Source organism: Vidua macroura, chromosome Z (assembly GCF_024509145.1).
Source record: "Vidua macroura isolate BioBank_ID:100142 chromosome Z, ASM2450914v1, whole genome shotgun sequence".
Lineage (NCBI taxonomy): Eukaryota > Metazoa > Chordata > Aves > Passeriformes > Viduidae > Vidua > Vidua macroura.
Window position 1 is genome coordinate 18,712,514 of NC_071611.1, and position 26,636 is coordinate 18,739,149.

The 26,636-nt window shown below is 38.7% G+C and overlaps 1 protein-coding gene across 1 annotated transcript in view; it reads left to right on the plus strand.

Moving 5' to 3' along the window:
- Positions 1–26,636, plus strand: part of FREM1 (FRAS1 related extracellular matrix 1) — a 57,640-nt gene that overhangs the window by 16,833 nt on the left and 14,171 nt on the right. Inside the window, exons 12-28 of the mRNA XM_054003898.1 lie at positions 91–258; positions 801–1,009; positions 1,805–1,898; positions 2,285–2,537; positions 4,271–4,468; positions 5,685–5,870; positions 6,867–7,063; positions 7,857–8,085; positions 9,659–9,803; positions 12,126–12,267; positions 13,554–13,749; positions 14,476–14,740; positions 19,825–20,239; positions 21,383–21,584; positions 22,057–22,201; positions 24,325–24,454; positions 25,889–25,961. Of these exons, the coding sequence (XP_053859873.1) occupies positions 91–258; positions 801–1,009; positions 1,805–1,898; positions 2,285–2,537; positions 4,271–4,468; positions 5,685–5,870; positions 6,867–7,063; positions 7,857–8,085; positions 9,659–9,803; positions 12,126–12,267; positions 13,554–13,749; positions 14,476–14,740; positions 19,825–20,239; positions 21,383–21,584; positions 22,057–22,201; positions 24,325–24,454; positions 25,889–25,961 (3,247 nt within the window). The remainder of the gene's footprint in view (positions 1–90; positions 259–800; positions 1,010–1,804; positions 1,899–2,284; positions 2,538–4,270; positions 4,469–5,684; positions 5,871–6,866; positions 7,064–7,856; positions 8,086–9,658; positions 9,804–12,125; positions 12,268–13,553; positions 13,750–14,475; positions 14,741–19,824; positions 20,240–21,382; positions 21,585–22,056; positions 22,202–24,324; positions 24,455–25,888; positions 25,962–26,636) is intronic.

Genomic DNA, 26,636 nt, shown 5'->3' on the forward strand with positions numbered 1-26,636 from the left:
TAAAGACAGGATGATAAAGATCCCTAATGTCATGAATTACGGATACCCCCATTAACTCCTCTTACATGCACCCCTCTTCTCTTTTTGTAGCATGCTGTGAACTATATGAAAGTTGCTTACATGCCACCCCTGCAGGACATCGGACCTGAACCTCAGCAAGTCCAGTTTATTTTTTCTGTCAGCAATCAGCATGGAGGCACTTTGCATGGGATCTGCTTCAATATTACAATTCTTCCTGTGGACAATCAAGCCCCAGAGGTAGGGTGGTGGTTAGGGTAGGAACATGAGAAGGAAGGATTTGGAAATTGCTTTGGGTAGAAACAAAATCAGAGAAATGTTCTGATTTTACTGAGATAAAAAATGAATTTTCCATGGGATCAGGATTTCAGAGTCTTGCACACAGCTTGCATTGGGATAGAAGTAGAAAGTAAAATCTGGTGAGTGTGCAATGTCATTTCTTGTGCTAAGCTGAGGATGACCTTTAGCATCTCTATATCTGTACAAAAACATATATGTTGCATCTTGGTTAGCAAAACTGCATTCCTATATTTTGTGTTGCTTATTGCCTATGGAGGTCAGAAGACTTCAGGAATGGAATGAGAATAAGGATGCATATATTATAGCCCACTGTTGGTGATTTCCTTAGCTTTTTCTAAAACAGCAGAAAGAAGTATATCCTTTGTAATATTTTTTCTTAATATGTCATACATCCTTATAGCACAGCAAATGGGAAGAACTCTGTTTGGTGTGTGTTTAGAGGTACAGCAGCACAGAAAGCTCAGCATTTCTCCTCCCTGCAGGTTTTTACAACCCATGTGAGAGTGCAAGAGGGTGGAATGACCCCTATTACAGAGGGACACATTCTCATCTCTGATACAGACACGAAACGAGAGCATCTCTTCCTGCTCCTGCAGAGGCAGCCACAGCATGGGGTAGTGGAGCTGGATAACGTTCCCATGAATGGAGGTGACAGGCTTTCCTGTGAGGACCTGCGTACCCTGGCAGTCAGGTTAGAAGAGTGGTGGCTGTCTTTTGCAGTGGCTGAGGCTCTCAGTTGAATGAGCTAAAGCCTGAAGTGCAGAGGTGCAGAGGCTAGCAATGCTCACCATAGCTCTGGCAGAGCTGCTCCAGGACAAGATTGCTGGCTGAACCTTGAGATTGCAATGTCACCATGAAATGAGCTGTTGAGGAAATGGGAATCAGCATGCCTGCTGTAAATAGATTTCTCTATAAAAGTGCTGCTCCATGCAGGTGAGGAGGCAAATTCTATATTCAGCCATGCATTTCCTGTGAAGAAGGCACTGGTGCCAGCTTTTTTCTTTTAAGGAAGTTGTGTATGTATTGAACTTGGTTTGTTTACAAGAAAAGTTTTGTTAACATTAAGGAATGTTGAGAAGAAAATTTTGCTTCTTTATTTGTGGCAAGAACAAGACATGACACACGCATGCAGGGTTAGAGCTTCCTGGCTCTTTTTCCATCTGGTAGAAAGTAGGCATTTACCACAGTCCTGAAATACATGTTTAGTAAACACCTCACAAGCATCCAGGATGTAGATGACAAATCCTTAGGGAAACCTTTTTCCTGACTTATAAATGGTTTACTTTGGGAGTTTTCTTCTTGTAGGAGACCCCAAAAGCCCTTTGGAGAAACTCTGATTCAGAATCAGCAGTGATAGGTGTACATCCTTACACAGGGAGCAGCTTTTTATACTGGGAGGGATACACATTGTAGGGCATGATCAGAAATCACGGATTCTTTCTATCTGTGAAAAATTTGTGTAGCTCTAAAATCTTTTTTTCCACAGATATCGTCATGACGGCTCTGAGACTCTCACTGATGATGTTTTCTTTGCAGCCACAGATGGTATCCATTTTGTAGAGTTCATCCTGCAGGTCAAGGTCAGTGTGTTGAGTGTTTCTGAGAGCAGCTGTCTGTATGGAGGCAAATGGTTCAAAGCTTGGCTTATGAAAGTCCTTGCATTACCTTGGAAACAGGAGGATAATGGATATGTTAGGCTTCCATTTCAACCCTAGGTTTCAGGTTCATGTGGCGAATTTAAGAGGAGCTTTGACTTGCACTTTGTACTTAAACTATAATTATCTAGTTTGGTTTACGTACGTCTTTTATTCTTAATTCAGCTGGTTTCTTTTTGCTCATAGAGAAAGCTCAGTGTACTCTGACAGTGGCATCAAACTGCTAGTTTGAGCTGCAAAGCAGTGTACTGAAACACCTGGCTTCCACTGAAATGAACAGTAAGAAAATCTTAAATTATTTTTCTGATTAGGTGTTGCCTGTGAATGATGAGCTACCTGTTATGCAAACAGGTCTTGTTCCTGTGCTCCACTGCCTAGAGGGTGAAGAAGTAATCCTCTCCTCAGAGTACATTTATGCCACAGATGTGGACAGCGATGACATGGAACTGATGTTCATGCTGGCCCGCCAGCCCCATCACGGGGTAGTGAGGAAAGCTGGTGTTGTCGTGGATCGTTTCTCCCAAGCTGATGTCATTGCTGGTTTAGTCACGTACAAGCACACTAGTAAGTGAGCTAAGGACAGAATTAGAATGAAAGGTGGTCAGACAAGTATTAGTAAAAAAAATCTTAACCTGAATCCATGCCTTTGCAGGATTCCAGTAGGAACTTCTTAGAAACCCTGTGTTGTGACTAGGGAAAAAGATAAACTGTCTTTAAAAGAGAGTTGTCTGATAGACAGCTACTAAATGTTTTAATACGTTCTCCAAATCCCTGCTTGAACTGAAAATTATATTCAAACAAGTATATGAAAGCATCATAATCCAGGAGGAACTCTTTCACTGTTGCTGACAAAATATCTTGGGCTTTTTGGACAAAATTAAGTAGAAACTAGAGTATTTTGGTGTGTTTTATGACAGTAAAAAACCTCATTTTTACTTCTTGCTTGCCTCTCCAATCTAGAAGGCTATCTACTTTGGACAGCTCATAGTCTTTCCATACCACAAGATAAAGGAAGTTCTGACTTTCTTAATGAGAAACAAAGTGTTTAAAAAGGCTTTATTTTGTAGATTTATTGTTAGTACTTTTTTTTTTTTTTTTTTTTTTTTAATTACTGGCAGAAATCAAGGGCTGGTTAACTCCCTTTCTTACTTAAATTGATCCTTTCATTTGGATGAAAGAGGTTCTCTTTCTACATCTCTGAATAATTGCTTTAGTGTTTAGTTTTCTCCCCAGACATCCTGGTTTTCTGTTTAATTATTCTGTAATTCTGTGTTAGCATAGAGAATAGATGTGATATTTTCAAGCTTGGCACTGTCTAAAATGAACAGCTGGTATTTGAAAAGGAAGTACTTAATTGTGGCCACCAACAACAAACTTTTCTTCTGCATTCTAAAGATATCACAAACTGTATTTCAATGACAATATTTTGCAGGGGCAATGAAGTTTTACTTTCAAGGGTGTAGCGTTTTTGGTTTTCATTTCCAAATTTCTAACATTAAATGTGCTGTCAGTAGGTATCATAAGAGAAGTCTTATGTCACTGCCTTTCCTTTGCAGGTTGCTTATTAATGATATCTTGCAGCAATGCAAGACACAGGCTTCCAGAAATGCTGACAGCTGGAATACTCTGAGCTCACAGATGCTTCTTGCAAGGGGTGGCAGTTCCCAGTCCTGTATCAGCCCACATTTTAAATGTGATTGCCTATAGGCATAATATAAAGTACAGTAATAAAGTACAGCAATAAAATACAGCCCTTGTTATAGTCCATTTTGTAAGGATAAGAAGCATATAGGAATAGATGCATTACTTGCTATACTAAAAAGTTTTCTTTTGAAAGAGAATGGATATTACCATTTGTCATAGAGGAGCACATAAATAAAAGAAAGATTTTCCTACATTCCTTGAGAAAGAGTGCAGAAAAAACACTTTTTCCACACAATATAAATTTTGTACATACATTAGTGCACAAAGAACAGAATCTTGAGGACTATTAGACGTTTTATTATAACGTAACATAATATCATAACATTATAATTATAACATTACAATTATTATAACAATACTAAGACTCTTTTCTACACTCTCTTATTATATCAGAAAAGTGAGCTGGTTAAAATTAATTATGAACAACGAACCAAATCTCTAACCAAGCATCACTCCACCAGTCAGAATTAAGAATTCCAGTAATTTTACTGCTGCTTTTTCTTCTGACTTGATATTGAAGACTGTCCTTGCAGGATAAAAATTAGTCATCATGAAGTTTTGGTAAATAATTTCTTCTAAATATTTTTTCCCAGGTGGTGAGATTGGCCTGACTCCTTCAATTGAGATCTTAACCTTGATTGTTTCTGATGGTGAGGCTGGCCTAGATGTGAAAGTCTGCTGCTACGATGGACCTCCTTCTCCCCCACTTTCACGTGATGATCCATTTCCTGTCTATGACCTTAACATCACTGTACTTCCAGTGGATAACCAGTCTCCATCTATTGTAACCGGTGAAAGCTTCCTCTTACTATAGCAGTACAAAGTGGGCTACCCAGTACTGTAATGGCTAAAGACTCAGGGTGGCTTTTTTTGTTGTTTGATTTTTAACATTAGAAATAGTTACTTGAGATCAGCATACAAATGCTTTGTATGAGAATTTTTGTCAATTTTATTTTCATTTGCTTGTACAGTGCAAACACCCAATCTAGCTGCTAGTGCAAGTATGAATTTGTTGCTCTTCAGCTGCATGTTTAAAGCATGCAGTTAGAGATGAGAGCACTCAGATCTGCCCCCCACCATGTCTACATGCTGATTGCTGCATATGTATGCTATGTCTAGGTGAAAGTGATCTATATCTTGTCCCTGAACTCATGGCCCAACAGGTATCAGGTTTATTCAGGGCAAAAGCATAAACATAAATTGATATATTTATTTATCTTTGTGTGTAGAGCATAAAACAGAAATTTGGGGCTTACATGAAAGGACAGAATCATTATATTTAATTACTTTAGAAAATAAAGACAAAAGCCATACATTAATAGATGTGAAGCCACATTTTCACAAGTAACTCTTGTGAATCTAAGAGTCTCTTCAGAATCTAAGAAATTAAGTTGAAATGGAAATAGAGTTCATAATGTACATCTAGTCCAACTGCAGCCTGTTATGTGAAATTTCCTGGGCTTTTTAGTGTGGTTTGTGGTAAACATATTAAAAGTATGTTTTCTATGTGCTTGTGTCTTTCAATGTCATTTGTTTGTAAGTATCAGGTATATGTTATGTATCTCAGAGAATATTTAAGCATATGTATGAGTAGTTTTGTAATTTGCAGGCGCTCACCCAAGTAATGTTCTGGAAATGAAGCATTGTGCCATCAGGGAAATTAAGCAGTGGTGCATGAAAAATTGTTCATTATGAGCAGTTCTTAACAGCTCTCATGTGATTAATTCTCTGACAAACAGAGGTAACAACTGTTTCTGAGCAGTATATAAACCTTAGCTAATAACAAAACCAGTAAAACAATTTCATTATTCCCTTCTTCTCTACTTCTGTGATGGAAAAAGTAGAGATATTGGTGAAAGCAGAGAAGAAAATGTTAAACCAAAACCCCTCAGTAATTCAGTATTTGTTGCATTTCCCCCTTTAGTTATTATTTCCATTGTTATTAAAAAAAAACAACAGTAAAATCAGCTCATGACCAATAGTGCTTAACATGTTTTTTGTGCACAGGTGCAAGCTTTGTGGTGGAGGAGGGCTCCTCAGCAGCCCTTACTATCAAACATTTGTTTGCCACTGACCCTGACACCACTGCAGATGACTTAGAGTTTGTGTTGGTTTCTCCTCCCCAGTTTGGTTACATTGAAAACATACTTCCTTCTCCTGGGTTTGAGAAGAGCAACATTGGAATAAGCATAGGTAAGTCTTAACAATTTAGGATAATCAAGCAGATTAGATCTGGAGGGTTTGTGGAAAGCTCTGCAGTGGACTCTGGTGGTGCAGATACAGGTGTGAGCATTAATACGGGCTTATTGAGGATCGCAGGTGCTGACAAATGAAGGGCATTGAGACTTTGTGGAGGAGTTCAAAGGGAGACTGAAGCAATGCAAATGTGAAGAATTGGCCCTTGAAGCAAACAAGGCAATCCTTGTTTTATGCATCCAGCTGAGATCTGTTAGAAGTCACTATATGAGATATTAATTTGCTCTCCCTGCCTTCCTCTTCAGTCCCCCATGAAAAGCTCCAGTGCATCCCTTCACCTACACATCTGTCAATTAAATGCAGTAGCCTGGGTCCCACATTAGTTTCCAAGGCAAAGTTACAAAAGTGATAGAAGTGGTGTTTAACTTAAATGGTGACTTCCCTTGTCCATTTTCAAACTGTGTAAGGCAGTTTCACCCTCAGCAGAACAGATTGTGACATGCTTTGTAATGCTACCAGCTTTCACCAGCATCTTCATCTGGAAACCTGTAATCACTGAATCTTTAAATTCTCATTTTTGGGGTCTGTAAGTCAAAGTGTAATTATAATAATATAATCATAGAATAATTTACATGGAAAAAACATCAAGTCCAGCGATTAACCTAGCACTATCAAGGAATCTCGGACCTCAGATATTTTCCTACCTGTTATTTGAATTGGTTTTATGTGGGCTCAGTTTTGCAGTCTGAACTGAAAAGTGAGAAACTTCAGAGTCCCACCTGTAGCATAATTTTGCATTTCTGGGGGGAAAGGGCTTGTGTGCTGCAGCAACGTGTGCAATGTAACTCTTACATTAAAAAAATGACAAAGAACTTAAAAAATTCAAGGAATTAACTCTTTGAAAAAAGACATAGTTTCAATTTTTAAAATAATGGATAAGACTAGAAGGCATAAAAGTATTGTGCTAACTCATTTTCTCTTTAAAATCTATAGGTTCATTTCAACTGAAGCACCTGAAAGCCATGAGTATAAATTATGTTCAAGCCAGGCACTTGCAAATGGAGCCAACAGAAGACAAGTTTGTACTTTATGTCACTGATGGGATGCATCACTCAGCAGAGACTCCATTTTTTGTGCTAATCAGCCCAACCAATGATGAAGCTCCAGAATTCATAGCCAAGAATATTACCGTAAGGAAATAAGCAAAATGCCTGTCATAGAACTACTTTAACCACAAACTACTCTTTAATATAAATAAGAACATTGTCCTGATACCTGTTCCTTTGCATATTTCCCTTACTTTGTGTAATTTAGCCTACTTAAGGAAACAGCCCAGTGAAATCCCATGTAAACATATAAGACAGAACTTCAGCGGGATAGGAGCAGTGCATAGTTCCTAGAAATTAGCATTTAAGTAAAAAGAAGGGATCAAATCTTTAAACAAATATGTGATATAGAAAGCAGAGAGATCTTTTGTCTCCTTCTGCATTCCTAAGAGCTTTCACATTTTTAATAGAGTATCTTTTTATATTTCTAGCATTGCTTCTCCCCTCTCTGTAGACTGTTTTTAATATAAATAACTCCATGAGCAGGGTGTAAACTTACTGTAAAGTAAAAAGTAGATGTATAAATTTATATGCTTCAACATTTTTGGATACCTTTATCCCTTTGGATACCTTTATAAAAGGCTTTCTCCTTTGTGCATTTCTGAGCACTAGATTTGGCATTGACTTACTTAACACATTTTCTATTAATTTGGGCAAATATGAACTCCTTATCACAACTTCTCTCTTCATCACTGTAACCACTTACTTTCTCTGTCTCTTAAACTGGTTGAAATCAGTAGCTGGTTAAAAAGCTGCTTGGTAAGGGGTGGATGAATCAAGAGATACACTTGTGCACAAAAATACTCATGAAGCCATGGTAGAATTCTATTATTTCTTTTTATGTAAAAGAATTGGATGTTTTTTCTTTCACATTTAGGTTCAAGAAGGGGACATGAAAGAGCTGGATCTGTCTGTTATCAATGCGGTTGATCTGGATGTGCCTCAAGACCCTCTGGTATTTGGGGTTGTGCAGAGGCCCTCATATGGGTTCCTTATTAATGGTGTTCATGGCCATGATGTTCGACACTATAAAGAGTTAATTAACCATGATCACCACAGCCATGGGTTGCTTGTTCATGGCTTTTCCATGGAGCTACTGAGGAATGGTAGGTGCAGCATTCTTCTGACAATGGTTTTTCATTATTTTAATGAAACAAGTGGCACACTAAAGAAATCTTCATCATTTATTTATTCACTTGCCTTATGTTTATTTTCAAGACAATGTTTAGGAATGGAAGTTGTCCTATTTAATACTATTCTTATCTTTTGATTTTAGGAATGGTCTATAAAATCATCCTGAGAGACCTCTGTATCAAAAAGGGTAGTAAAATGAGTAGGAAAATCATCTGTCCTGAAAAAAAATAAAGGGGAAACTAGACTAGAGAGACAACAAGACTGATTTAAAAACATATTAACTGATCATGGGGTTAAATATTTCTTCAAATGATTGCAGAATTGTAAAACGTTTTGGGTTGCAAGGGACCTTTAGGGTTCAACTAGACCACCTCCCCTGCCATGGGCAGGCACAACTTGAACTGGACCAAGTTGCCTAAAGCCCCTTTCAACCTGACCTTGAACACTTCCAGCGTTCCACAACCACTCTGGACAAACTGTTCCAGTGTGTCACCAGTCTTACTGTAAAATGTTTTGTCCTTATGTCCAACCTAAACCTATTCTTGCCCCTTGTTATGTCACTACAGGCATTGGCAAAAAGTCTCTCTATCTCTCCTATAAACCTTCTTTAGGCATTGAAAGGCAGCAATATACCATATGTCTATATATATCTATATATATATATGTCTATGTGGCAATATACCAAAGTGGGACTCCACAGCTTAACATGAGCAGTCAGCCTGCTTTAAAGCAGCAAATCTGTTTCAAGTACATGGAATAAAAACGTATATTTAACAGTGCAAGAAATCCGGTGGATCTCTCCTGACTGTGGCTATTTAGTAAAACATGGAATCTATCAGTATAAAGAGGGGCATGAATTCCATACTGTCACTCAAATTTCAGTTCAGCCCTCAAAAACCGAAGAAAAATTTTTTGTCTCTCTGCTTGTCTAATATGAACCTCCAGAAATATCAGGTGTCCACCCCAAATTCTTCTGCCTTCCCAAGTCTTGGTTTTGACTTTCTTTCTTTTTTTTCCTGTTGTTATCCACAATGGTGAGCAAGCCACCTTTGGCCTAGAAATTTTGATTGACCATGGTCATAGATACAAGGCCAGCTGTCCTTCCAAAGGCTTCTTTAAAGTTTCCTGAGGATTATTTAAAGCACAGGAAAGTATTGCCTGACAGTCTCATCCTCTCTATGGTTTCCATCAAAGTGATTTGGAATAAGGAGAGAAGAAGAAATGTACCTTTTTCAGATTGACAGAGACTCTTTTTTTGGAGAGTCACTCCTTGCTTAGGTCAGGCTGGTGACCTTGAGTCAATAGTATACTGCTAGATCACTGATCAGCAGTGGCTCATCAAACTCATCTTCTGATAGCTAAGGCAAGTTTACTGTTACCCTAGCATATGGGGAGGGGAGATGGAAGAAAGGTGATTGAAGCAGAATGAAATGATGAGAGAGATTTTGCAGGAGTCAGATTAAGTTGTTCTTTCCATTTCTCTCACCCATTCTCCCTCTCCCTCTTTTTCTCTCTTATTTTTCTCCCCCTTTCTGCCCCACATAGGAATGAAGCTGATGTACATGCATGACAACTCTGAAAATCTCACTGACAGCTTTAAAATCCAGCTATCAGATGGAAAACATAAAGTCTTCAGAACCATTTCAGTAAAGGTCATTCCAGTTAATGATGAGAAACCAGTGCTGAGCAAGTAAGTCACTTGTTCCTGTTCCTGACATTGGAATGTGTTTAGACAAAGTGATGGAAAAGAGCACAAAACACCAAATCATTGAATCATGTCATGTTAAGGTTGGAAAAGGTCTTTAAGATAATCAAATCCAACCATGGTGTAGCATCCCACCATGTTTACCATTAAACCCTGTCTTTGGTGTCTGATGCAAAGAGGAAGCAAGCCTTAACTAGTAACAGACTAATGTCAGTAAAAATGTTTCTATATAGGTCTCTCTCTATCAGCCCATTTAACAAAAAAAAAAAAAAAAAAAAATTACTGAAAGGAGAGCATGCTTAGTATTGCTCTATATTAAGCAAATATAGGAAAAATAAAAGTGTGTGGAGAAAGTTTATATTGTTTCTTTCATAAGTTGCTTCAAGGTGTTTGCCAGGTGTTGTACCTCTGCTGAACACTGACTACCGTGGAACCGCTTTTCTCTTCCCTAAGACAAACACCTGCCTAAAACACCTCTCTGAAAGCAGCGCTGGATTTTGTAATGAGAATATCCACAAGGTTGAAGCAGAAGAAGGCTTTCCAATTATAATTCTCTTCATTTATAGTCTAAAATTCCTTTTTCTCTGCCATAATTCAATTGCTGCAAAAGCACACACTAACTTCCCTTACACTTCAAAGCTAGGAGTCATAAATGAATTAGACATGATCAGAAATTGCCTGGCAGACCACTTATAGATAGACAGCTGGCTGCAAGAGAGCCAAACCTCCTGGGTATTTTAAAAAGGGGCTCATCCCTTGGGATCTCCATCATTTCTGATGACTTGTCACAGAGCATCAGGACCTCCACACTTGTTTTCCAGCCCCAGACTGACAGACAGGAAGCTAAGAGTCCAAAGGTTTTGTGGGTATAGCTCTGAAAGTTTGCATTTCAGACTCACAACCTGTTAAGCGACTGCCACTGAGGAGGGCATTTCTGATCCCTCAGGGTATTTGGCCTACTTTCAGATCAGAGTTATTATTTTTTACCAGATAGAGCTTCCTGCAATAACAAATGTCAGTTTCTTAGTTAAAATATTTTCAATGACCACATAATGCTAACATGAGATAATGTCAATTTTCAGTTAGAATAGAGTATAATTTATGTATGCATATATCATGTACAGATAATTACTGATAATTGCCTATTTATTCCTCACATGCTATAGCTTGATCTGCCATTTTCCAACCCCTCTCTGTGAAAGAAGATGATGAAGTGCAAGAAGTCAAGTGTTTTTAGCTTTAAACCCCAGCTTTTTAGCTGGGCTTTCTAGCCCAGCTAGATCCAGAATATTGCTTCCTTGTCTGGCAATATTAGGTCTCACCACTTGCCATTCCTGTGGTGAACAATTTCATAGACTAAGACATTTACTCCCAAAATAGCTATTCCTTTATACAAAGTTGTTTCCCCTCCACTTAGATGAAGTGTGCTGCCAGTATTTAAGCAGTAGTGCTTTAAGAGAATCTTCAGTTTGGCACTGAGGTGATTTAGCTGCCACATTCAGTTACTACATCTTCACTGTAGGGTACAGAGTTCCGTATGCTAGTGCAGTTTTACAGGTGAATATTGGGCAGTACTTGAAAGCTTTTCTTATTTTGATCTTGGGGTACTTTCCACCCCAGGGATTTTCAGCTCTCATCCCCATTAGTTATGGTCAACAGACTGAAGAACCTGTGATGGGATGTTTTTGGCTGGCAACAGTGCCTCTTATTCAGAGTGATTGCCAAAACCTCAATCTGTCACCTCTTGGATTGCATCCTGTAGCAGAGAGTGCCCTTGGGGAATGTAAAGCCTTCACACATTCCACTTGAGAGCTTCTTCCCAAAATGAGATGTGGGTGCTAGAAGGAGCATAGAGAAGCCAGTTAGATATGGTTGTGTCTCTTACAGATAAAGGTGAGCCTTGAAGACTAGTTGTTTGAAAGACAGTAATTTCCTAAATAAACAATCCGGTCATTAGAGCCAATATTTCTGTGCTCTGTATTAGCAGTAATAATGCAATCTACTGGTTTACATTGTCTTCTTCCTATAAATTGTATGAACGTAAGCAGAATAGGGTACAGAGGAATAAAAGAGATGTGTTTAATCAGTTTGCTTTAGGTATCTTTGTTGTTTCTCACCATCGTAAGGAGAAGATTGTCTGCACTGCTTGCTTTTTTTACTCTTTTAAACTGAAATAGGCATCCTTCTTCTATTCTCTCTGAAATTGTCATTTCTGTCAGCATTTGGTTAATCCATATTTCTGGCAGAGAAATTACATGTTGAAAAGGTTCCTTTATTGCATCAATACATGACTTTTAATTTTTTCAGGAAGAACGATATAGAGGTGAACACAGGTGAAACTCAAATAATTTCTAGCACTGTTCTGTCAGCAGAAGATAAAGATACCCCCAGGGAGAGAATTTACTACTTATTTGAAAGACTTCCAGAAAATGGTCAGCTTCAGCTCAAGGTTAGTCTTTGCACTTCAACAAAAAGCAGGCATGCAAACAACTCTCTCTTTTTAGTGCAAAATGAAGTTAATTTGCCTATTCTCCCAACTGCCTGTCATATTTTGAAGTAGACAGCTTGGCCAGTTTAATTGTTGCAGAAGCAACAACAATGATGCTGTCCCAGAGGCTTTGGCACTAAAACCCAGATCCTGAACAGGAGAAGATGGAAGATAAAAAATATGGCATATCATGTGAGGTGAATTTGAGAGAGATTCTGGGATAATCATCCAGCAAAGGGGGAAAATCTAGCTAGGGAGAATGGGGGAAAGTCCTTGGTTTAAAAAAAAAACCCTTTACTTCAGTGACTTCAGGGTTCAGAAAGCGTGGAAGGAGTTGCATGTTAAAGAGTGAGTAATAACTCATCAACTAAACGAAAATCACAGGTGGAAAGAAGGGAAAAGGAAGATGATAGAAAGGATGTGTCAAGAGGAATTACAAAAAATAAGATTAGAAATGGAAGGCAAGATGATAATCTGTTGACCTAAAATAAGAAAAAGAAACAAAAATAGAAAAAAATATCTCTTTTAAATGGCGTGCATATGTGTTGTCCTCAACAACCTTTGCTCTAAACCTAGTGATGCTGCTGAATGTCAACTTCATGGATCAATTCAATTTAGGGTACTAGGCTATCTTCAGAAAGGCAAGAAATTTTATGGTGCAATTCAGGGTTTCTTGTTGTTTGTTTGTTTGCTTTGTTTGTTTTGTTTTGCTTTGTAGGGGTTTGTTTGTTTGTTTGCTTTGTTGGTTTTGTTTGTTTGCTTGTTTGGTTTTTTTGGTTCCTTTTTTTTTTTTTTTTTTTTTTTTTTGCAGCTGAGGACCTCTAGGGCTTTAAATTTCCATGCTTCCCTGAAGTTATTTCTGATACTATTTTAGCTATGATTTTAGATAGAACAAAGAGCAGATTTGTGAAATTAAGAAATAGAAAACATAAGCTGGGTCAGGAACTATCTAATTTTCATTTTGGTGTCTGACTGAGAAGTGTGCAGAAAATTATATCCTAGAGTAAAAGTAGCTAAACCCAATATTACTCTATTTTATTAATGATCATTGTATCTTCTCCAGCCTTATATCTGCTGAAAAAAACCTCCCGTTATTTGCTGTCCTTCAAAACATACTATGAGGAAAGAGCCTAGAGAAGGAAGGCCAGGTAGCTGCCACTAACAGTCTATATAACTACAAAGAAACAATTAACTGAGAAGGATGTGTGGGTGATTATCAGTTATTGAATGATGCTTGTGCTTTCTAGGTAGGACAAGGTTGGGTTACTCTCCTAATTGGAATGAAGTGCACTCAGGAAGAGCTGGATATGAACCTTGTGAGATATGTCCACACAGGAACTGTGGGGTCCAAGAAAAAAGACAGCTTCACATTTTACCTCTGGGATGGGTACAACAGATCCCCAGCTGTGGACTTCTACATAAATATCAAGGACTTGGAAAAGGGTAAAGATCCATTAAACTTGATGTTTTCCAGTGTCTGTTTCTGAAATCAAGATATTTGAGCACATGTCCTGATCCTTTCCTTAGCACTATATAGGTCCTGGCAAGTATCCCTGCAGATTCCGTAAATTTAACTGCTTGGATTTCACTGTTGGCCAGGTCCTGGGATTTGAAAAGGCTCTGCCAAATACAGTGTGTTGCACCTTGCCTCCCAGGACTCCCAGCTGTTTTGCAAATAGAGCTGAAAATACTTTCTGAAACTAGCTTTATGTCTGAGTAAATCAGCACAGAAAAAATGGGAAGAATATTAAAAGGTAGGCAAAAGACTGTTCAGAAATAGCTCTGTCTCACAGGTTATTCTATAGTCTTACGATATGTCTTTCTTTATTAGAAACATAAAGGTTTACCTGACACTGCTAAGATTGGAAGATGTGTCAAAAGAGGCTGTGGTCTCTTCATCCTTGGCCCCAAAAGGGTAATAGTTTTCAGTTCCAATAGTTCTAACAGGATAAAGCCCCAAGCAATGTGGCTATGGCTGATCTCATGGCTGATCCTGCTTTGAGCAGAAGGTCAGAATAAAGATATCCTGAAGTCCCTTCCATGCTGAATTTCTCTATACTATTAAAGTCTTATAGTTTTTCTACCAGTGATGGCTTTCCAGTGACTAAACAATGCAGAAGACATCATCCAGTTCAATATGACTATTTTAGTGTTTTGTCTATTCTGCAGGAGACATTGCTGTTTTTACGAAACGTCTTAGAGTGACAAAAGGAGATCACAGCTACATTACAACTGATGTCCTCCTTGCATTGGATGGTACTGACAAGCCAGAGGAGCTCCTTTATGTGATAACCTCCCCACCCCAGTATGGACAAATAGAGTATGTCAGCTATCCTGGCATCCCCATTATGAGCTTCAGTCAAATGGATGTAGCACGACAGATTGTCTGCTACATTCACAAAGCCAAGGCAGTTGTTGGTGAAGATACATTCAGGTAAGGTGTAGTACCCCACCCCCCAAGCTCTTCCCCTTGAATATTTTGAGTATTTAAAAAACCTGCACTACACAATACAAAACACCCAAAAAAATCCCCAAAAGAATTTATTAAAAGAGCTGGAGGCTCTGTGTGAATTCCCAATGTTTATATAGCACATCTATTTCTACTGCAATAAATATAGTTGGGAATGCTTTGGTAATAAATGCAATGGTAATTTTTCTCATTGACTCTGAAAATATAATCAGAGACACATTTACTTGACACTAGCTTCAACGTTATTATAGCACTCAGACATACACAGCTGTTAAGATTTAAGTGAGAGAGAAGGATTGAGAACATACTTGGTGGAATTTTCCTTTGGTTTCTTGCTACAGCTGGATGTGGTAAAGCTGATCCATTCAGGTATTAAATAACAGTTTTCTTATCTGTTATAATTTATGATATTAATTTGATTATGGGTTTTTGAATGCCTAAGTATTCTGGAATATAATGAAAACCAGTCCATTTAATTTATTTTGACACTACCATTGACACGCTATTTTGACACACTTGGAAATTCATGTAGACACTTGAAATTCTCAGGTAAATCCATAGGTTTACCTACAGGCCCAGTTCAGCAGCCTAATGAAAATTATTTTCACCTGTGTCTGAAATTTTCCACTTAGAACAGTTTATACTAGGTGCTTCCATTCTGTTCTTAAATGAGCCTCTGTTGGTTATAAAGTAGAATGATGGAGTGAATTATCATCAGATAAAGAGCAGATGTACTGGGGACAGTTTTCTAAAAAAAGATCAAAATCAGGGAAAAGAAAAAGCTCAAAAATGCAGAAAATATTTTTAAAATAAGAATGCTTACTTTTTGCTAATATTGGTAATTTTCTCTGAAAACAGCTCTCAACAGAAGATGGACTTACTTTAAGATTCAAAATTAAGAGCTTATTATTTTTCATTTCTGACTAAGAAAAATGAAAGAGTTGGCTCCTAAGAGCTGCAATTCAGAAAAGACCCCTTTTTACACTCCCCTAGAATAGATTTCTGCTCTGAATGGCTTTTAATGTGAGGCATGATAAAGTTCAAGACCATGTTGCATCATCCAGTTTGAGAACTTTTTTGCAGGCAAGTCAAGCAAGTGGGGCATGGAGACATCAAATAAATCTCCCTATGATACTGGATCAGGTATCATTGTCCAGAATTAACCCAGAAGTATTTCTGAAACTTTGCTCAGATGAAACATATTTAACCATCCCTTCCACTGCATTCAGTGTGGTGGAAATTCTAGTTAGGAAATTTTTCTGATTCATTTGTACTCACTACAGAAAAAGTGAGCAAATATTCCCTGGTTTTATGTTTCTTGATTGTGAAACACATTCACAAAAACTAGGATTAGATTATTCAAGTAAAGTTGCAGTCATGCAAGCCCTAGTTTGGGCAGTGTAGTATAGTGGCTTGTGTCAGTATGACTTCCCATATCACACTATCGAAAGCAGATCAAACAATTGTAGGCAATTTGGAAATGTGGATAAACCAAATGTTTATGCCAATGGCTAAGAACCAAACTAGAGTCAGTCTTATTAAAGTAAGGTTATGATGCTTTAATAAATATTGATATTTGATAACTATTTTAATCCAAATAATTAAGTTCTTTGATGATATCATTTGGAACATAATTTGCTTTTGTGTAGACATAAATATTTTGGCAGAAGAGTATTATTATTTCAACAAGGAATTAATTATATGGGTAATTGTGGGAGGAGGAGGAATTAACTGACCATATTTTTACTTCCCACTGAAGTACTTCCTTCAGACATAAATTTACCTGTATTGTTTGATGCTGTTGGCCTGGAAGAAAGATTTGGCAGTGCTTGTTTGGACAGATGACTTCAAGTGATTAGCAACCTGACATCAGATGCTGGCAGTAGAATGCTAAAAGAACATGCTAATGTCCTCCATTTTGACATGCTGGCTCAATTTTGTAATGAGTTGGCACTATTTATGATTCCATTTTTATCTTTTAAATGCCATGACAGATGGTAGGTCCTGTAGCCAACTCCATTGCCATCAAACTGAAGAAAGCATGAAATGTTGGTAGCTGTGAAATCAAACCATGAAACATGTCCTCCAAACTTTGCCTGGAAATCATATCCTAAATTTTATCAGAGTGAGAATACTGGCTGCTTTCCATTCCTGAGGAAATTACAAAGCAGACATAAACTAGAAATAAACAAATAACCAAAATCTCCCAAAGTGCAGAATGATATTTTGGAATAGGCAGTTTCATCAGCTGTGAAACTGAGCAGTGAATGGAATTAATGGTAAATTTTAGTCTGAAGTATCCATGCAGGAGCTTTGTTCCTATCTGACATTCTGGAGAAGGCTGGATGAATATTCAGATTAATGAACTGAATTCTCTAAGTCTTTCACTAAGTATTATTTGAGACATCATCCAAACATTTTTACACCATCAAAAGAATGAGAGAAAATTCACTTCTGCCACAATGCTCCAGGTGTTTTGAGAGAAGGTTAAGGTCTTGACTGAAGGTGACTTTTTTCTCCTAACACAGTATTTATCATCATTACTCTAGTTCTGTATTTGACTTCAGATAGTTTACAAATAGCACAACCCTTTTACCATTGGCACAACAGTATTAGGTCAGTGTAGGCAGATGTCTCTGCGTTCCCAGCTGGGAATACCATCCTCAGTAAACATATTTCAAACTGCTACATAGTCCCTGGTCTGTCTATGCTCATTCCCATCTGTTTCATGGCACAGTGCCAGTTTACAAGTGATCAAGCTCTAATCATCTAGTATTGGTGAAGGCAATGAGGAGTTTTAGATGGACAGTTTGTGTGACACAGTAAGCTGCTCCATGACCTACTGAAAGTCACTCACATTCAAGTCACACAGCAATACACTAGGTGTTGACCCTGTAATTTTAAAAGTACTTCGTCAGGGTCTGCAGTCAAGAGACCAAGGGAAAACAAATAACCCACTAAATGTCAGCCACTCCCCATTTCACTTAAGTATGGTAGAAGAGTGTTACATGGAAAGCAGCAGGCTGGCCCTCATACTATCTGAAACAACTGTCCCACTCTAGAAGAGACAAATTTCTTTGCACACTAGACTCTGCTCTGACTCGGGCAGAACAAACCTGTGTGAAAACCAGCTTACAAAATGTTTTTGCATATACGGTGCAGCATAATCACTGAAATTTATGTAGAAAGACAGGTAACTCATACATGCTATAAATTGATGGGACATGAAAGATCATAAGACATTTTCAGAGCAATTTTTAGTTTCATATACCCTCAAAAGTTTTTGTTACAGTCATGAAAATGTTCCATGTAATTATTTTCAGAAGAAAAATACATAAATAACGATCTTGCCCATGAAATCAAAGATGAATTTTAAAGGCTAAAAGATTGTTTTTCTCCTTATTTTTCTCCACAACTAAATTTAATAATAAATTTCTGCAGACCATGCTGCCGGATGGCAAAAGCCCATGCCCGGCTGGTAGGCTTCTGTCATGGTTTAACTGCAGCCAGCAACTAAGAACCAGGCAGCTGCTTGCTCCCTCCCCACCTCATAGGACTGGGGAGAGAATTGGAAAGGTGAAAGTGAAAAAAAATGCATGGTTTGTGATAAAGACAGTTTAATAGGCAAATTGAACGCTGCGCACACAAGCAAAGCAAAACAAAGAATTCATTCACTGCTTCCTGTGGGCAGGCAGGTGTTCAGCCATCCCCAGTAAAGCAGAGTTCCATCATGCACAACAGCGACTTGGGAAGACAAATGTCACCACTCCAAATGTCTCCTCCTCCCTCCTTCTTCTTCCCCCAGCTCTATAAACTGAGCATGCCACCAGATGGTCTGGGATATCCTTTGGGTCAGCTGGGGTCAGCTGTCCTGGCTGTGTCCCCTCCCAACTCCTTATGCACTACTCCCAGTCCAATCACTGGCTGTGCAGTGTGAGAGGCAGAAAAAGCCTTGATGCTGTATAAGCACTGCTCAGCAGACACCAGATCACCCTTATATTATCAACACTATTTAACTATTTAACTATATTTAGCACAAATCAAAACCACAGCTACATACAAGTGACTATGAAGAAAATTAACTCTACACCAGTCAAAACCAGCAGAGCTTCCAACAGATTTTCTTTACAGCCTTGGGCACATTTCTCTTAGTTTTGAAAGAAAAACTATCTGTAGTGAATAATCAAATCTTTAGTGTATCTAAACAAACATCACTACTTGAGAAAGAACTACAAGAGTGGCTATTGATAGAAATTCCCAGCATGGAAAAAGAACTGTGCATATATGACCATTTGATAAATGTATGCTATGGATATGTATGTTATTAACATTATCCTATACAATTTGTACAGTTCTGCCCAATATCTTAGCATTTCAATGAAACTTTACTTGACTTTTGTAAAGAAACATAAGTGATATTCCACTGAATAGAAGAAAATTTAAAGATACAGTTAGTGCCTAAATAAACTCATGAAGTGAGATAAGGCTGAATCTTTCTCCAGTTTGTTTTTTCAGATAGTTTTGGGAGCATTGGGTATAAAAGATTTGTAACAGTGAACAGAAAGAAACGCAAACTAAACCAAATCAGGCAGGTCATGCATTTCACATACCTCTTTCTGTAAGCTGTAGGTGCTACTGTTAATTTGGTTACTGTTAGGTAACCAAATTAAGATAAATTTTAAGGATGTGTAAAATATGTATACCAGAAGCTACAATCAGCCCCCCAGGCAGCCTGTTCCACCTGTATCTCAGCTAGAAGCTGAGATCAGCTCCGTTATGACTGTTGATCTTCAAGGCCTTTCCTCTGGCATCTGCTCAATCCCTGCCAGTGCATTGTAACTCCTGTCATATACCTGGCTGTCTGCTTTCATGGTTTTAAGTTTTACATCCAATCCACTTAGTGTCTGGGTTTGTGCTCCACCCAGCTCTTCTACTTTTGCAGTATCAACACAGGCAAGTCCTGTAGTAAAGGTCTGCATTATCATTTCATTTCAGTACATGATGAATCAAGAACAGATGCTGAAGACTGCCTTGCCTCTCTTTGCCAGATTCATCATCAGCAATGGACTGAGGACTAAGAATGGGACATTCAAGATTTCCTTGGAGGCAGCTGACCAAGCTTTGCCCACTCTATCTAGGAACATGGGGTTAAGATTAACTGAAGGAGCTACGGCACTTCTTACTCCTGATGTACTGCAGCTTTCAGACCCAGATACTGCAAAAGAAAACCTTACCTTCCTCTTGGCTCAGCTCCCCCAGTACGGTCATCTCTATTATAATGGGGCTATGCTACTGCAGTACAATTTCACACAGCAAGATGTGGACAACAGGCATGTTGCATACAAGCACCAAGGTGGGAATTCCCAGATTGACAGATTTACATTTGTTGCCACAGATAGGACTAACCAAGGCTTCATTGTGAATGGGAGAGTGCAGAGCGAGCCAGTGACGTTCACCATTCAGGCAAGTGTGACCACAGACCTACTTAAGAGAGATAAATAGTATGATAAGGTCAAAAATGTAGCAGTTTTGATGACAGCTGGTACTTGCTGCAGTCTCTGATTTAACTGTGCAGCTAGTATGTTTGCCTTCTGTGTTCCATGAATAATTAACCTGGGGAACTAACTACTTGCCAAAATGCATAAAGATAAGCAAGTAAATACTTATATACTTAATACTTGCATGCAAAAAAAAATTACATAGGAATCTTAACTATGGGAAGAATTGAACTTTCTCCTGCTCTGCTTTCCCACTTGGTGCCTGACCTTGTGATTTGCACGTATGGGGGTGTGAATATGACTGCTGATCTTCATGTCACAGGAATCTTTGCTTCCCCACGTCACAGCCACTTTGCTTCCCCACCTAGACATCCTGTCCTCTCTGAGAATCTCTGTAAGATGCCTGCTCTGATTCTTTCTTTGCTAGAATATTTCTGTTCACTTCCCATTTCCCCTGTTTTCAAGTCCTTCGTACTTCATCATAGACTTGGATTTGTTTGCTGTGATTTTTTGTATCTATCTATGTGGCATGGTTCAGTACACAAAGTATGCCTGGTTGCACTGTGTGTCAAAATTCTGTGTTTCAAAACTGTGATACTAATTAAGAGGCTCTTAGTATTTCCTGATGACGAGGTTTCAAGTTATACAATGAGTGAGGAATACTATTTCACCAGAGGGTGAGATATGGGAACAGCAACAACCATTGTGGACTGCTAGAAGGTTCACCAGAATTTGTGAAAGATGGCATTGTTACCATAAAAATGAGGTTACAATCCTTTGCTACAGTTATATTTTGCTGTGAAGAAAATTACATAGAAAAAAATGAGGACTATAGGGAATGTGGAACATTAGGGCAGAGATATACAGAATTTGTGTTACACCCCCCAGAGTGTACTGAGTGTACTATACCCTGCTACATGTGGCAAGTGATGGGCAATCTGGGCCTGGAAATTTTCATGTGAAATACAACTTAACTAGAACTCAGAGGTCTGCAGCAGACTGTGAGCCAAAGTGGCTATTGCCACCCTGATCTGGCTACTGCTCTTTTAGCAAAAGCAGGACAGGGAATATCCTGATGTTATAAAATGAATGTCTAACTTTGATTTAGGTGAATCATTTGGACAAAATGGCACCAAAAATTATTCATCTCCATTGTTTTTCTGATGTGGAACTGCTGAAGAACGGCAATTATGGGATCTATATTACTGCCAGGTCCCTGAGAGCATCTGACCCCAATACAGAAGATGACAAAATAATTTTTAAGATTTTGCGAGGTCCTCATTATGGCTACCTGGAAAATATAACAACAGGTGATTTCTTTTATAATCTCTATTTTGGGCCATACCAGACCAGATTTCAAACTCTACCCTGTTAATATTTGCTTGATAGACAGAATCAAAATTTCTTAGCAAACTTTGGGCAAAGTTTGACTGTAATAACAAAACTTTAACGATAAAATCTGAGTCTTAAGTTTGTTATGAAGCCTCAAAGAGTTTGAGATAATTTCTAATAGCTGTTGTTGAGAAACTTTTTTATTTCTATCAAGAAAAAAAAAGATTAATATTGAACTTGGCCTTTTGATAAACAGGTTACACATAAAGAAATTGGCAGGGGCTCATAATGAACAGATGTTGCTGTTTAGCTATAAACCTGCATTTCTCAAAGTTCATATTCTCAACAAAAAGAAAAGTTGAAAAGATATATATATATATCCTATATATGACCTATATGGTTCTTATTAGCAGGCTTTTGGTTCACCTACATATAACTTGTCTTTCCTAGGTGGATTCATTCAGGAAGGATTTAGCCAAAAGGATTTAAACAGCAAAATCATACTTTATGTCATCAACAAATCACAAGAAGTGAATTCAGACAACTTGGAGTTTCGAGTGACAGATGCCAGTGGAAACTCTGCGGCACCCCAAAGGTAGCTCCACGCCTTGTGACATGGGCTGCGCTGCACTGTGCTTGCCACCCCTTGGGGCAAAGGAACAGGTGCTGGGCTTGAAGCCATGCAGACATGGACATAGCTACAACTCAACCTGCCATTGCTTTTGTTAGAGTAGAGAAGGTTTCTTCCCCTCAAGGAGATGAAGCCTTCTTGAAGCCTTGAAGCTCAAGGGTTGAGCTCCAGGTTAGACTGTGTCACAGTTCTCAAGGGCCTTCAGGGCTTCACCGGGAAACATGATGCATTTAGTGGGGTTGGGCATTTGGAGATCTCAGATACTGTGTGCTGAAGGATAGGACTACTGCTTCATTAACATGGTCCTGCAGCTGCAGGTCACTCTTGCCCTTAGCTGATGGCAGTGCATTTTTTACAAGTTTAACATGACAATGGAGGGGATGCTCTCAAATGACAAAGCTATGAGCGCCACATTTCTACAAAAGAGCACTGAAAGAAGGTGGAGAGCACACAGCACCTTCTTTGTCATCCACTGCATGTATTAGGCACACTATCCAATATCTCCTTGTGACATACCATAAGCCTCATGTAGAAAAATTAGAATGAGGCAATGCTTCTCTTTATTCCTTAAAATAGGGCTAAGTGTTCAACCAACTTATTTAATCAGAAGAAATTGGAAAAAAAAAAAAAAAAAAAGCCTTTTTTCTGGGCTAAACTGGCTACTCACAAACCAGGACTCATGGTGAAGAAAGAGAAGCAAAGAGCTGTACCTAGGGGCAGAGCACTTCTCTGCACACTTGAGAGAAGAGAGGGACTGAGCTGAGCTGGAGGCAGCATTTAGGCAGTTATGTGCTGTGCCAAAAGATGTCCCCATACACAAACACATCTGAGCATGGACAGCCCAGTTGCTCTGTGCTGGCTTGCAGATGAAAAATCACCATTATGTGATGCCACTTCTCATGGGAAAATGCAACTCCTTGTAAATGAATGGCAGTGCATAGCACAGCTTTAGGAAAAGAGCAAAGAAAAAACTCCTGTTTTGCAGAAAATAGGTATTTCAGTGAAGTTATCTGCTAGTAGACCAAAGGGGAATTTTAGTGAAAAAATAGTGTTTTAATATTGGATTTAAAAGCTTGTGAGATATTTTTTTCAATTTAAAGTATTTATCACCTAATAATCACTGGTTCAAAGAACACAATTTATTGTTCATGCCCCAGCTTTTATTTGAATGCTGCTGGACTACATCTGGCACATCCATCTTCTTCAGCAAAAATAAAGCAAATCAGCTTCTAAATGGGTTTCCCACAAAATTAGCATCAGAGGATAGAGGAGGACAGGAGGAAACTTCCACTGGTGATAGAGCTAGTCAGCTGTGAAAGGCCTAGAAGTTCGTTTTAGTAAAGTTCAAATTATAAATAGCTTATTTTCCTTCTTTGTACTCTCATTCATCACTCTCTGACTCCCACTAATTTTTATTACAGCTTTAAAAAAGGAAAAATCTTTATTCACGATCCTGTGCATCACACAGTCTTCTGAAGTTCAGACACTGCCCCCATCCTCCATAAACAATTCTAAAATTCAGTGCCTAAGACACCTGGAATCAGACAGGGGAAAGGTTGAAGAGTGAAGTGTGCAGAGTACTAAAGTAAGGGAAGGAGAGAAGGCCCTTGCAGAGAGGCAGAAAAGTCCTAGAGCATACTCTGTATGTTACAGGAGGAGAGTTAGAGTATAGATGAAGGCAGATGGGTGGAAAGGATGATATTGCTGAGAAAAGACTGGAGAGTGAGAGTATAATAAAACTGCAAGGCTAAAGGGAACTAGAATAAACAGTGATAACTTGTCTTGGCCTATTGTTATGGACAAACTGCTCTTCTCAAAGTTACTGCAAAATCCCTCTGGCTGTAAAACAAAGCTCAAGTGTGGTTCAGGGTACATCAGGGCTGGTCTGGAAGATTCATTACTGCCTCTTCCTAATCAGTTAAATCACACACACAGATATGTTGATTTGGAGACAAAGACTCAGTATGTGTATTGGCTAAATCAGCATTCAGGAGAGAAGGCTCCTCAGACAGCCTCTGAACAGCAGGGGCTGGGGCTGGCTGGCCGGGTGGCTTTGCTCTAAACTCACATTCCTTTTTCTCCCACAGGCTGGAGCTACGGTGGTCTCGAATTGAAATGCCACAGACGGAATATGAGGTGTGTGAAAGCACAGGAGTGGTGTCACTGAAAATCACCAGGGCAGGACACTTGGGGGAGTCTGCCTTTATAACCATGAAGGTAAAGCCAAAAACCAACAACCTAACTTAATAATAAGAAGCACAGCCTGTTATTTTATTCCTCAGATGTAAATATAATTCAATATTCATCAAAGAGTCCATGTGATTCAATCCATACTTACTGGGACATTGTCCTTGCTACTACAAATGGCTGAAACATTTCTGACAAAATTTCTTGAGTTTTAAGTAGAAATGCTAATTAACCAAACCTGGAATGTTTTGGAGCAGTGTTTCAGTTTTGATGAAAAAACAGAGCAGGCAGTTTCCTCTGGCACTGTACTCAGAAGCTTGGTTTCTGGGATCTGCCACTTTAAAATCCAAGTTTTGGGCAATCTGGGGCCTTGGGGCTTTTGTTTTGCCTTCTCAGGCTGGAGGAGCCCAGGAAGTATAGGTGCTTCAACTATACAGCCATGGCAGCCTTCACCATTTCACCTCCAACTGCCCACAGCTGAGGAAAACCCCCTATATCTTCAAAGACTGCCTCTGTCTTATGTAAAAAAACAAAACAAAACAAAACAAAAAACAAACAAAACCCCCAAAAAAACAAACTAGACTGAAAGCTGCAGGCTATAATTTTGTAAAACAGGTTTTGTGCAACTTGCCTTCATAAATTTTATCTTTCCTCATAAAATGGAAATTCCAGTATTTTATCAGCTCCCCTTGCTAGAGAAATACCATTTCCCCCCCTCACAGCTTCTCAGGATTATAGCCTTAATAAGAAACATAATTTTGATTTTCTTTCTACTGAAGTTAGTGGGAATTTTGCTAATGATGCCATCAGGGGCCATCTTGTCCTGTTCTTCACATACTCGGGTGATTCTACTCCAGCAGTCACTTGCAGAAACAGAGCAGTGAAATTAATTCCAGCTGGAACATATACACAGTGTGAAAACTGATGTCCTCTGGTGCCTTCTATGAAAATTCAGGGAGTTGCTGGAATCCCTATATTTACATATGTAGGGTTCACATCTATCGTAAAGAGTCTTTGGGAGTGACAGAAGGCTCTGTGCAAAAAAGCTTCTTTCAAGATATCACAAAGGCCAAAATAGGAAAACATGGCCAAGTTGTTGCTGCTCTTCTGAGATGACAGGATGTACTTTTCCAGGAGCCAGGTATAGCAGGGTTCCTAGGCATGGTGAACAGCAGTGTTACCTGGTGTTGTCAAATAACAATCTCAGAGGGGAATGAGCAAAATTATAAGATAGGGATTTTTTTTTTTTATGATGCATTTTTTAAGCCATGAGCAAGAACAGAATGACAGTTGCACATAAGAAGGTTTATTCTTCAGGTCTTTTATCTTTTTTTCCCAGCCTGAGTGTATGTATCGGTTGGCCTGTCTATTTGAGACGTGCAAAGTACCTTCAGCATGCAGCAGAATGCAGTGGTTTGGTGAAATGGGTCACAGCATAGTATTTACTGTTTAATTTCTTCTCAGGTCAATGAAATATCTGCTAGGCTGGGAAAGGACTTCATGGTGACTCCCTCTAAGCTTGTTCAGTTTGATCCAGGTATGAAATAGTGCACTGAGTAACTTTAAAATTAATTCACTGATTTTAGAAGAGTAACCTCTTGCTTTGGAGTGTGCAATCTATTTGTAGCTAGAGAAGCTGAACAGAATTTAAGACTTGGGTTCCTTTTTTGGAAGTGCTGTGGGCTTCTTTAGTGAATTGGTATGCTTATTATTTAGCATGAGATTGCCTACAGTCTTTTACTTTGGTTAAAATATCAAAAATGCTGAAATGATGTCTCCTAATCTCCAGCAACTAGGCTGGATGGGACTCACCCTGAGTTGAGCTGTGGGATGCTTTAAAGACTTCAGTCATTATAGGTAAAGCCCTGGACACAGGTCAAATTTAGACGAAACTGAGAACAACCTAGGTTATTCAAGATGTCCAAGGCCCTTTTACATTCACATAAAATCCTGAAGTTACCCAGTAAAGACAAGGAAACAAGCAAAAACAATGGTTTTCCTTAAGATTTGCCTAAAAGTTTGCACTTCAATCTAACATGGTTTTTGATCCATTTGCAGGTATTTTAAATTACTGTTCCATCTTTAAAGTTAAACTTTTCAGATACAAACCCTGTGATACATTTTCTCTTGAAAATCACAGTGGAAGTCCTTAATCTATGTATTAAAGTGCAATTCTGCACATCTACAGCAGCTTTTTGTTACAGTGTATGCA